At 42.4% G+C, this 13,527-nt stretch overlaps 1 protein-coding gene across 1 annotated transcript; it reads left to right on the plus strand.

Annotated features, from left to right (window-relative positions):
- Positions 1-4,372: 4,372 nt before the first annotated feature.
- LOC129837737 (uncharacterized) lies at positions 4,373-13,263 on the plus strand. Its single transcript, XM_055904146.1, has 7 exons — positions 4,373-4,864; positions 7,128-7,248; positions 8,319-8,485; positions 8,780-8,967; positions 9,106-9,250; positions 10,307-10,431; positions 11,082-13,263. The coding sequence occupies exons 1-7, from the start codon at positions 4,816-4,818 to the stop codon at positions 12,114-12,116; spliced, it is 1,830 nt and encodes a 609-aa protein (XP_055760121.1). The 5' UTR covers positions 4,373-4,815; the 3' UTR covers positions 12,117-13,263.
- The last annotated feature ends 264 nt before the right edge of the window (positions 13,264-13,527 follow it).

Here is a 13,527-nt window from a genome sequence, read left to right on the forward strand (position 1 = left end):
TTCATTTGACGCCAAACAGTTTTATTTTTCACACTCATTTTCTGAACGGCAAATAAAGGCAGCAAAAGCACTGTTGCACCATGGGACCTCTCATCCATTTTGTACGGTGTAATTTTCCCTGATCCTCTTTGTCTACCTTTGGCTTTTCTCATTTGCATTTGAACAAGGGTGAGAAGCGAGTGTGAGCAGTGGGAGGTAAAACTAGTTAATTGTGGGGAGACTAATGAATTTGTCATGTAATGATGAGAGGACTGCCAGCAGTGTATGAAAAGCGTCGGCTAGGGAGCAGATAAGGCCATGGTTTCTAATCTCTAAAGGCCTTCCTTGTTGACTTCTTAATCATTTGCTTTTGAAGAGAATGGAGGAAGAGGTGCGTGGACTCACATAATGAAATATAAAACCTTGTATTTTAGTGTATCTATGTGTGCACTTCTCTCCTGAGAATATGGTGACAACTCTGAGACACTTCTCGAAGATAAACTTCATCTCATATCAAAGTTCTCGGCAAACAGCCTTGGATCAAAAGTTCTAAATAAGAAACTGGTCGGATTTATAAATACAATAAACCTCAATAACTTTTTGATAGAACAATTTATTGGGTGCACACTGTACACTCTTAGAGAAAAAGGATATTATCTAGAACCTAATGGTTATTTGGCTGTCCCTGTAAGAGAACCCTTTGAAGATCCCTGTTTGGTTCTAGTTAGAACCCTGTTGGGTTCCATGAAGAACCCTTTCCACAGAGGGTTCTAAATGTAACCCAAAAGATTTCTCTCTGAAACCAAAAAGGGTTCTACCTGGAACCAGAAAGAGATCTCCTATGGCGACAGCTGAATAACCCTTTTGGATCCGTTTTTCAAAGAGTGTATATTGTCCCTTAAATTTCTGTGAAAGGACAGAACATTTTATGCAGGTCTCTGTCTATATTTATCAGTCATGAAGTATTGACTGAAGGAAAATAATATTTAGGCCAAGACTTTCTGTCTCCTGTTGTGTACATCCATCTATTTTCCTGGTTAGAGAGGTAAGAGGGACATATGTGAATGCTATGTCTACATCAGTCATGAAGTATTGACTGTAGGAATATAATTTACAGTGCTGGATTTTGCTATCTCCTGCATGTGTCAAATCTGTTCCCGATGAGAGAGGTGAGCGGGACCGCAGAAGAAACCCACAATTACATTAGTTTCATGCTCTGTGTTGCAGTCCAGCTTTATAGGGTAAAGATACCAAGGCTTTTAAAAATGTATGAATACACTGCCTTCCAGCATTCAACACCATAGTACCCTCCAAGCTCATCATTAAGCTTGAGGCCCTGGGTCTCAACCCCGCCCTTTGCAATTGGGTCCTGAACTTCCTGACGGACCGCCCCCAGCTGGTAAAGGTAGGAAACAACATCTCCACTTCGCTGATCCTCAACACTGGGGCTCCACAAAGGTGTGTGCTCAGCCCCCTTCTGTACTCCCTATTCACCCATGACTGCGTGGCCATGCACGCCTCCAACTCAATCATCAGTTTGCAGACGACAGAACAGTAGTAGGCTTGATTACCAATAATAACGAGAGAGCCTACAGGGAGGAGGTGAGGGCTCTTGGAGTGTGGTGTCAGGAAAATAACCTCTCACTTAACGTCAACAAAACAAAGGAGAGGTTGGTGGGGAGCACACCGCTATCCACATTGACGGAACAGCAGTGGAGAAGGTGGAAAGTTTTAGGTTTCTCGGCGTACATATCACTGACAAACTGAAATGATCCACCCACACAGACCTCTTCAACCTCAGGAGTCTGAAGACATTTGGCTTGTCACCTAAAACCCTCACAAACTTTTACAGATGCACAATTGAGAGCATCCTGCCGGGCTGTATCACCGCCTAGTATGGCAACTGCACCACCCACAACCGCAGGGCTCTCCAGAGGGTGGTGAAGGTCTGCACAACGCATCACCAACTCTCTGCCCTCCAGGACACCTACAGCACCCAATGTCACAGGAAGGACAAAAAAAGGACAACAACCACAAGAGCCACTGACTGTTCACCCCGCTGCCATCCAGAGGGCGAGGTCAGTACAGGTGCATCAAAGCTGGGACCGAGAGACTGATAAACAGCTTCTATCTCAAGGCCATCAGACTGTTAAACAGCCATCACTAACACAGAGAGCTTGCTGCCTACATACAGACTTCAAATCATTGGTCACTTTAATAAATGGAACACTAGTGTAAAGATATTGGTATTCGGATGAAGAGTAGTCGGACCAATGTGCAGCGTGGTAAGTGTTCATGTTATATTTATTAAAACCAGAACACTAAACAAAATAACAACGAGAAGGAACGAAAACAAAACAGTCCTGTAAGGTACAGCAACACAAAACAGAAAACAACTACCCACAAAACCAACATGGAAAATGGCAACCTAAATAGGCTCCCCAATCAGAGACAACGAGAAACAGCTGTCTCTGATTGGGAACCAATTCAGGCCACCATAAACCTACATACCTCTAGACCATACAAAATCTAAACAAACCACCCTTGTCACACCCTGACCTAACCAAAAAATAAAGAAAACAAATATAACTAAAGTCAGGGCGTGACAACTAGGCACTTTATTAATGCCACTTTAATAATGTTTACATAGCTTGCATTACTCATCTCATATGTATATACTGTAATCCATATATTTATATATTCTTATTCCATTCCTTTACTTAGATTTGTGTGCATTAGGTATTTGTTGTGGAATGTTAGATATTACTTGTTAGATATTGCTGCACTGTTGGAACTCGAAGCACAAGCAATTCGCTACACTTGCAATAACATCTGCTAACCATGTGTATGTGACCAATACCATTTGATTTGATTTTTCCACTTAGCAAAATGTCTTATCTAATTGTGCTACACTCCCAGGCATAAATACATAAATACGCAGAGAGTTGTGGGGTTAAGTTACACCAATAGATTGTTTGTTGTGATGCAAAATAACCGTTGAATATCTCATGGAAACGAGGGGGTTAGAGTCGTGTTCTAGTCTTGCAGACACCAACTGGAATCACAATTCAGTGACCATGGTCCACACTCTGTTTTTACCCAGTCCAATTATGTCTGAGTCACTGAATTTGAATGTTGATTTGCTCTTTGTCGTAGAGTTATGCACGCAGCCTTAAGTATTTATGGCCAATAGGATTCTTCGACACTCAGACAGACATAAACGTAAACACAGCAGCTTATTTGCGCTGAGGATGAATACTTCTGTACAATTATCCAGTTATTGAGTGCAGTGTTATACAGTCATCTCTGTTACTGTTGATGGAGATAGAAGGTCCCTCATATATGACTTAATCAACAACGTTTTAGTGTTCCCATCTTAGACTAACAATTATATGGAATAATCACAGCATTAGATAATGTATGTTTTGCACACCTTGACCTCTGTAGCGTTTTTTTTCTTCCTATTTCTTACTTCCTATAAGGGCACAGGGCGAGACCCGGATGCAGATACGGAAGGCCGATGGATCGAGACTCTGATATGTTTTATAATCCAAGGGGCAGGCAAGAGATCATAACAAGGTCAAAGTCCAGGAGGTACAGAGTGGCAGGCAGGTTCGAGGTCAGGGCAGGCAGTATGGTCAGACAGGAGGGTTCAGAGTCAAGGCAGGCAAGGGTCAAAACCGGGATGACTAGCAAAAGAGAGATAAGAAAACGCAGGAACACGGAAAACCCCGCTGGTTGACTTGACCTGACAAGACAAACCCAGGGACTTATGGGGAAAACGGGTGACACCTGGAGGTGGGTGGAGACAATCACAAAGACAGGTGAAACAGATCAGGGCGTGACACTTCCTCCTATTGTAAACTGATGACCAACTCTTCACACCAGTGTATACAATAGATAATAGACACATAATTCAGTGTGTATTATACCCTCTGGATTGAGAATCAAATAACTTGATGGTCCATGCTATTACCATATTAAAACTTAGTCTATGTGATATGGCGGTGGATAGCAAGGACTCCTGTGGAAAACAAAATGGGTTCCATTATAAAATCAGATTTCCATAATTATCATACAAAGATCCATTGAAGCAATATTTCTTGGAGTCTCCTCCATTCATTCCGATACAGTAATTCACGTTCTGTACACACCTTGGTTGTGCACAGAAAGGTGTGCCATTGAATAACCAGCTATGTAACATACCATTGTTTGAAAACCATTAATCACAGCAATGGAATACTGGAGAAACTGAAAACAGGTTAAACAGTTTATTCTCATGTGGCGGTGAGATGTGTTGACCAATTGCGCGTTCCATCGCCTTTGTAAATATTTAGGATACATTTTCAGATAAAACCTGAAAGACAAGAACAGGAGAGAAATAGAAAGAGAAAGAAAAATAGAAAGAGAGAGAGAGAGAGGGAGAGAGAGAGAGAGAGAGAGGACAGCCAACACAGTAGTAGAGACTTTGTGGGAGGGAGGTTGAGCACAGGGAGACAAAAACAGGAACAAAGTTGACAAGACGGTTCCAAAGTTCACCTGCAGCACACCTGGGGATGGGTGCTCCTCTCCCTAAGCTGGTCAGAGATGGTTCAGGTCGTGGATAGGATATCCTATGAAGCCCAGATCTGCTCTCCGATACCCGGAGGATTGGGACGTGGTCTCTCCTTGTGTCTTCATTGATTTTGGACCTGGGCCATTCCTGTTTTGTTGTTGTTGACTGGAGTCGTATTTACTACACATCACATGGTGGGTGCTCCCTGAGGAAATCAGGACAAAGGAGTACAGACCGTGAGAACGGGATTTTAATCTCACTCTTCTGACTCCTCAAGCCCAATGGATCTGTGGCCTAGGAAGGTCGTGGTGCTTCTCCTGTACTGCTGCGGTGAGTTTAACGGAGCGCTACTGATCTCCTGTTTGACTTGGATGAGCGCACTCTATGTAGGTATAAACCTAGGCTGGGTCCCAAATGCCACCCTATTTCTTAAATAGTGTGCGCTGGTGCTCTGGACAAAAGCACTGCGCCATATAGGGAGTAGGGGCCCATTTGGGACGCATGACGATAGTCTTTGTTTTAATATGTAGTCGCAATGAATTAGATGACGTGAGTCTCTTGAGATTTCCCCACAGTTCTAATCAAGCTCCTGGTGGACAAAGAGTAGTGAACCCCATGTGGACTAAATTATAGCGATCAATGGAAAATGGATTCATTTGAGTTCATTTGAGTGGCCTATTATATCGACTACATTATTACAGAGCATGTCAAAACGCTGATGTTGAAGGGAGTCGAGACTGTGTATCCTTTTCTGGTGAATTACGTAACCTGTAATCTGCACGAGACATGACCAGATGCATTGTGACGTAAGTGGTTCTACATACGTAACTGACACCAAAAAAAAAGGAAAGGTTAATTAAGTATAAATTCTTCCTAGTGTATCTATATTGTAGTGTAGTGAAAATCCCACCCGTTATGTAGTTGGATGGAAATGATCCAACCGTCATGTAGAAAGGATGTTGAGCATAATAATAAACTACCTTTATCAATCTGACTCCAACATTATGTAAATAAATGCGACAGGCCCTGTACGTCTCTAGAGGATCTAGTCAAGGTAGCGAGCCTTGCATCACCTCTCAGAATGACTATAATGAACATGTCTAATTTGCACCGTTATTCAACTATTAAGAGACTAGATACGAATAGCTCATCCTGGCGTCCAATGTTCTAGCATTCATTTACTGAAGCAAGCAGATCAGGGACGTCAAGGTGGTACCCAGGCATATGCTATGGGTATTGTGTATATAACAACTGACAATAGACCTGCTAAATTATAAGAGTATGGGACTTATAATCAATCAAAGAATGACTCTGTAGAGAGAGGAACGCATTTACTCAATTCAACTAGAAGAATGTCCTAGTCGTGAAATAATTAACACTCAAACAATTGCAGTGTACGTGACATACATACATTACAGACTATTCAGCATAAATTACTATCACCAATAGGCTAAGACTTAACGTGGTTACACTTCAATTCAGAATGATCTTTAAGTTCTCAAAATATAAACACATTTACTGTCCTTGAACCAAATTCAAGCATGAACACACACTCAACCTGAATGAACATTTCTTTGCACTTGGCTAGTAAAAACTAAAGACAGGGAAACACACCCAGATTCTAATCTAATCAACTCAATTTAGAATATAGCAAAGCGCCACTGTGCCGCTCCCTCTTTGAAATATCAGCCGTCCGATTAACAGAATGATGCATTTTCCCTGTAACAATAAATCCATAGCACTTACAGCACAATGAAACATATCAAAATCCATTGCTCAATATGAACTCTTAAAACAATTCAAACATTGACAATTTAACTCGCAAACATAACAATTTAACTCCCAACAACATTCATTTAGTTGATTTCACGTTTTCATCTGTCGTCACACCTCCAATGGTCTCCGTACTCGCAGGGTTCTGTGGGAACGTCCCTCCCCAGAGAAGTCCCCAGAGATAGCCCTACAGATGATCAGCCATACAAACAATGTCATAAATCATGATCCATGTCATCACGCTGGGCCTCAGCGCCTGCAAGTCGCTAGTCGCGATTATCCCCTTCTATCATTCTTCCACTACAGTTTCTATCTTATTATACAGTCCTGATAAGACTGGCACAAACCTCTTGAGGAATTAAGGCTGTCCTATAATGGGCACGGTATTTTATTACGAAACATCCCTTTGTGGATGGGCCCTACAGACCCAAACTGTGGCTTTTGTTTCATCCTATTCTCACTCAAATCAAACGATTGGCTTGCTTCCACATGTTCAGTTGCTTAAATTCCCTCCTCTGTAGCCCTGGAACAATTACACACTTTAGTTCCTGCTGCCAATGAAACAAAGCCCAGCTCACGTAAGCCCTGTTTGAGTTTGGCCCACAGCTGCTGTGAGTGAAAATGGAGCAAGTGTATCCCGAGGGAGGCAGATCCTTTGACAGAGGCTGTTGTTGTGTGCATGTCACATAGGTCGTGACAATGTTGAATAATAGAGCAGTGCTTTTTGTGTACTGACTAGCGAGACGTTATACTACGAATGCTATTCGGAAATGGACAGTCTCAAGTTAACTTTCCCCACCGTCTTTCTCTTTATCTCTAGGTTGTTCCGCCATTGGTGAAGGGAAGCCATACTTCATCTCGAGGAATTTCATCACTGTGCTCCACTGGAACAAGTTTGACAGCCCAGATGAAGGGGTCCTTTACAGTGTCCATTACAAAAGGTGTGAGACAGGAATACAGTGGTCACCTTTTCACCTTTCAAGCCAACAACATATTTATGTGCCTAGGCTAGGGTGACCTAGGGCAATATGTGACTTATGTCAACCACATTTTAAAGCTGTGTGCTGAAAGACATAACCATGCTCCTTTTCAGCACCGTTGTCCCCATTGTTGTCCCCATCGTTATCCCCATTGTTGTCCCTATCGTTATCCCCATCGTTGTCCCCATTGTTTTGGATATGGTGCGTTGCTCTTTCGATTTGCTGCTCCACCTACTGCCATCAGCCTTGAAAGCGTGGTGCTACTGTACTTCTCCATGCTGCAGGTTGAGCTCCACTGGCTGGGGCAAGCCTTAGCATACAGGCTGTGGTCTGTGCATTACCACAGGCCTCACTCTGTTTCTCTGCACACCACAGGGATAAATCTGTTAAAAAAAAAATGCCTGTAAAAATGTACCATTTAACTTTACAAACGGCACTCAGTTCACCTGTGGCTATGTGAGGCCAACGTTTTCGTCTCAATCACTTTGTCTTACTGCCTCTTTGAGATCTTGTTACGAAGTGGAAACGTCAGCTCATCGTGACCCGGTCTGACGGGCAAATGCCAAGTGCCACACCAATTGCATTGATTTGTTTCTACGAGACTGTCGCCTGGAATGGCTTGCATGTCCTTACGCATTGCCTCATAGCGCCACCATCAAATAAGTTCAGAAAAAGATTGGCCCTGATCATCCCTGCTGAATATCGGTTCCCTGTTTGACACACTATCCTTTAGTTATTTTTATATGAGGAAGTAAGGGGTTAAATAACACACCTATTTCAGAACTCTGTTGTGCTGTTTGTGGTCTAGCAGCTAGGCTGCCGCAAGCACACCCTGAAAGGCAATACATTTACAACGTGATATGTCATGATAAAGGCTCATACATGCTTATAACAATATAAAAAGCAGTGTACCTGCAGGCATCAAGTAAAGTGTGACTCAATATTTTTACAAATTGCAACATTCAATTTTGGCTAAGGGTTCCTTACATAGTGTGTTTTATGTTTGATCGTGGTTTTTGTGTTCATTATAGATACGGAGAGCCATACAAGCCGAAGATGGCGTGCCAGAACATCACCACTCTTTCTTGTGACCTCACTGCAGAGACACCATACATCTATCCAAATTTCTACTACGCTGAGGTTTTCGCCAACAGTCACTCGCTAGGCCATACAGCACGGTTTAAACCTCTGAGAGACAGTAAGCAATTCCCTCTCTTTATCCTACTTTTTCTTGCTTGGGATGTTTTTGGGGTATGTGTTGGCTCAGAGAGCAGAATCCTTAGTTGTGATACATACACATCGCTCCAATTATCTGTTCATATTCTCTAATGACATCATAGTATGTTTCCATGAAAGCTTATGTTATTCACCAATTCGTCCAGTTAGCATTTGGTCCATACTCAACGGGTTTATCCTGTTTTCTTCAGATTGTCTCTAATTCTCTATTTTCCCTAGTCTTATTCTCACCCTTTATTTGTCTTTTACATGTCAGCTGTCCTTGGCCCACCCAATGTGTCTGTGAACCTCACAACATCATCTTTAAAAGTGACTGTCACCCTACCGTTGGGACCGGATAATAAGACTTCCATCGAGGAGATTTTCAACAGTACCAACTTTTCCTACCGTAACCCTCCAACCATCTATATCCTCAACATCACTCGTCCTAGCTGGGCAGCACAGGTGATACCCCCCCACAAGTACTGCTCACACAATATGCATGCAGACACACGCACACCCACCCACCCACACACACACACACACACACACACATATTAGATATACAAAACATGGTCTAACTGCTGACTCTTTTTTCCACAGGTCCACAAAAACACAACTGGAGAGTTTGTCCTTGACAATCTAAAGAACAGCAACGTAGAGTACTGTGGCTATGTGGTGTACATCCCGACTATAGAAATACACCGAAATGCCAGTGAGAGCCATACATTCTGTGTGGCATTACCAGGTGAGGTCATCTGGTGTCATTCAAGGCTCTGAATGTATGCATAAGCTGGTCTCAGAGCATTTCGTATTATTTTGTATGTAAATCCGAGACGCTCCATTTAGTATGATATGTTACGTTTCGTATTGTATGTATTCATTTGTGGTTGTCCGTCACCCATGTCGTATGATATGTTACGAATTGAAATTTGTATTATATGTTCTGAATTAGAAAAACGTACAATATGTTTTGAACTAGCTAGGTGGCTAATGTTAGCTAGCTGGCTACCGTTAGCTAGGCTAGGGGTTAGGGGTTGGGGTTAGGGGTTAGGGTTAAGGTTAAGTTTAGGAGTTAGGTTAAAGGGTTAATGTTATGGGAAGGTTTAGCTAAAAGGGTTAAGGTTAGGGTTAAGGGAAGGGGAAGGGTTAGCTTATATGCTAAGTAGTTGCAAAGTAGCTAAAAAGTAGTAAATAGTTGAAAAGTTGCTAATTTGTTAAAATTCTCAAATTTTTCGTGATGAGATTTGAACTCGCATCCTTTGGTTATACATCCACCCATCCACCACGACCAACCACCCAACTTTTGTTTTTGCTTTAAGTAACTATCTGTCTTTTGTAACCATACCAAACGTAACATATCATACCCATTTGAGTGTACCGGATTTACATTTACTGTGTTACTTCTAGTCTATGAGACCAGGCTGGTAATGCCTTTTCTTTTTGCCTTTGCTAGTTTTGTTGAATGAATAATTTGTGAATGATTTGAGTAATCATACTGTTACCATTAAGAACTGAAAGGCATACTGTAAATGCATTGACTGTAGTTTCACAATGTTAAGGGTATTCCTGCTGCCTTTTAAAAGATTATATAAAGGCTCACTTCCTGGTGACAAGACTGAATGTAGCCTCTTATTTATGAATCCTTGAAACTACTGTACTGACTGACGTCACGGACACGCCCACGCTTGCTCTATAGCGCTGGCAATTTACATCCTATTGGCCTGTTTCCAATAGGCTCTGAGAGTGAGGCAGCTGTATTGCCACTACTGAGGTGTAATAGAAACAATCTTCCCCCATCTAGGTGACCCCTGGCTGCTGTTCCCCTGGTTCCTCCTCTTAGTGTGTCTGTTACTTGGTTCCCTCCTACTACCGGTGGTGGCGTGTCGTCACTATGTGAGAAAGAAGAGTAACATGCCAGACGCCTTGGTAAGAAATGTTGATTGGAGATTTCCCCATACATGAAGGAGTGCCAGTTCCTGTTACTGGAAATACAGGCCTCCAGGCAAAACGTACAGTAACACGTGTATGAGAGGGTTCAATAGGGTGAAACCGAACCGGAGTTTAATCTCAGCCACAAACACACAGTACATTCAGCTCTTTTCTACAGCAACACCTCATTTAGAACAGGCCACAATGTGTAACAGTAGTTACAATAACATTTGATCTCTTTGCAATTTACACATGCACTGATTTATGAGGAAATGATTTAACTTTATCGTCATTCATTTTCTCTTTAAATGGCTGCATTTACCAATCTTCCCAAAGTTGCATCTGTTTTATTCCATTTCCTCTCATATGCTGAGAAATCATACCTGTTTAATCAGTTGTATCACTGTAATTTGCATTTCATGCCAAGAACTGAAAGCAATTACAAAAGATTACAGCAGTGTTGTTTCAGTTGAGCTCATTTCATTCTTGCCATGAAAGTTGTTCAGAATTATAATTGAACAAGTTCATTTTGGTTTGACATACATTGTAACCACTCAATGATTCCAAGGGTTTGGTGGGATGGAGAGGGGGTCATAGAGGTGCTTTAGTAAGTTACATAAACTAAATCCTCTTTCTCTTCTACACAGAAACTGACAACAAGCAACATCCCACCTCCATCGTGGTACCTTCCAGAAACCATCACTATCTCCACTGCTAAGCCGTATCATTACCCTGTGGGGTTCTCCTACAGTGACTTGAAGACTGATAAACTCCAGATGGGGTCAAAGTTCACCAGCAGTGGGTCTGGGCCCTATTCCCCCCAGGACGGACCCTCCTCCATTGCCCAGCCCAGGCACTGTGACACCTACATGGGCCAGCAGGGTCCACCCCCAGAGCACTCCAACAATAGCACCCAGTCCTCCACCAACTATAGCATGGTCGTAGTGCAGGTGGCCAATGAAGGTATGAAGGAAGAATGCCATCGCCATCCAGACAGCGAAGACAACATCAACTCTCCACGGTCATCTGAATCCAGTGACCACAAACCCAGTTGGGTTCAAGGTGGTCCAGTTTTGTTTTCGCGTGGAGCACCACCTGAGCCGAACCGGTGTGTTGGAGACAGGGACTCAAGAGGGCACCCCTTGGTACTGCCCACATTGCGGCGTATTGATGGCCAACTGCAGTTGTCCACTCTGCTGCTCCAGCCAGAGACACAGAGTGCCATGGCCAGTATGGCACTGCCTACAGACGCTGAGGGGCAGTCCCTTTTGTGGGACCTAGACAACACTGGGCAAGGGGCATCACTATTGTCTGATCTGGTCACCACGGGCGAGACAGAGTGGTTGGACCCTGGTACAGGGAGAGAGGAGGAGAGAACAATATACACCCCAATCTCTCCAATGTGTTTCAATAACTCCAATGACTCACCATCTCACTCCATACCTCCCATCAACCTTGCAGACTGTGAGACCTCATCAATGACGTTCTTGTCTGGTTACAAACAACACTGGGTACCCCTTGCCCCTCAAGTGCTAACAGCAGAGGATAACTTTGTGATTTCCTCATATGCTCCGCAACAGGCTTGGATTGATCAGGAGGAAGAGGAAGAAGGAGAGGAAGGAGGAGATGAAAGAGGCAGTGAATTCTTTCTGGGAGGTTGGGTGGTACAAATTCTAGGATGATTGGTTTTCGTTTTTTAGTTCCCTAAAATAATCTTTAGGGCCTGTTCTTCGCTCTGTTTGGGTTCCCAATGTACGTCAGAGACAAGTTCCGTCTCAGCGAGCCTTCACAAAGTGCAGGGAGAAGATGGAAGTAGCAGAGAGAGCGTTTTGGTGGCGGTGCAGTGTGGCTTTCACGGTCCCTCTCCTGCCTGCTATGGAGCTTATGATTCAGAAACAAGAGCATGATTCTACTCCAGTATCCAGCACACATGCCCCCCTCAATGGAATCCTACTGAGTTTATGCTATAATTTTGGCCCTTTTTTACATTATGACAAATGTAGGATGTAGGATAAAATGCTGTAAAATAGATTCTGTACATTTGATTGTGACGGCGATTTTTTCATTTGCATATTTTGCAACATTTCCAGCAATAGGCTAGTTCTACCAATATGCGTGTGCATACATACACACATCTTAATGTACACTAACATGTTAATTTAAACCATGACTGTGAAGTTTCTGTTTCATTTGAAGGAATTCAATTTACATCCAGGATTCAAGCTGGGTGGCATAAGGTAGTAAGCAGCCAGTCCTCTTATGTCATAACGTCATAGGCACAAAGCTTTAATTTCAGCATATCTGTACTGTTGTCTCTTTAATTGATTGTTTCTTGTTTGCCATATTATCTGTGTTATTGTGTTCCACATTATATGCATCGCGATGCTGGAGAAAATGTATAGCAACAATTGAAATTCATAGTAGTATTGAAGGTGATGTATACATTTCTAAAATATTATTGTCAGAAATACTAAAATGGCAGCATGAGTTACCTGAGAAACGTGTCAAATAACTTTGCTGTGTGTTTTGTCTTCAAAGTATGTGACCTCAATAACATCCTTCCATTGTTTGCTGCTCTTTTGAGGTGATTCAATTACGATACAGGAGACAAAGGGGGTAATTCTCTACGAGGGTGTGGTGGTCATGGTACTTTGGTGAGCTACTAACACCAAACAGGGCACTTAGTATCTAAATGAAAATACCTATGCGTTTACTACACTTTGATATAATAATAGGCTAATAAACTGTTAAAACTGTCAGGTGTGATGTGTATCACATATTCAACATATATGTACAGTATAATACTGATTTGTTTTTATATGGGTCACTTTTATAACTAATATGACTGTGAATTTGATGTTTTCATTAAAAGGTAACTACTGTGGTACTGAATTGGTTGATCCGTCATCGCTGTCAAAAAGTACTTCAGCAAACATGAGCTTCAGTAACATTAGTACGCAGGGGAAGTTGAGGGGAAGTCTTTATGGGCTGGCATATCACGTGCTTTTTCTATGAATATTCTTTACTTTTACAAATATTATCGATTACTCTAGATGAGTGCCAGCGTGAATAACAAGAAGTTTCACTGCTGTC

Source organism: Salvelinus fontinalis, chromosome 38 (assembly GCF_029448725.1).
Source record: "Salvelinus fontinalis isolate EN_2023a chromosome 38, ASM2944872v1, whole genome shotgun sequence".
Lineage (NCBI taxonomy): Eukaryota > Metazoa > Chordata > Actinopteri > Salmoniformes > Salmonidae > Salvelinus > Salvelinus fontinalis.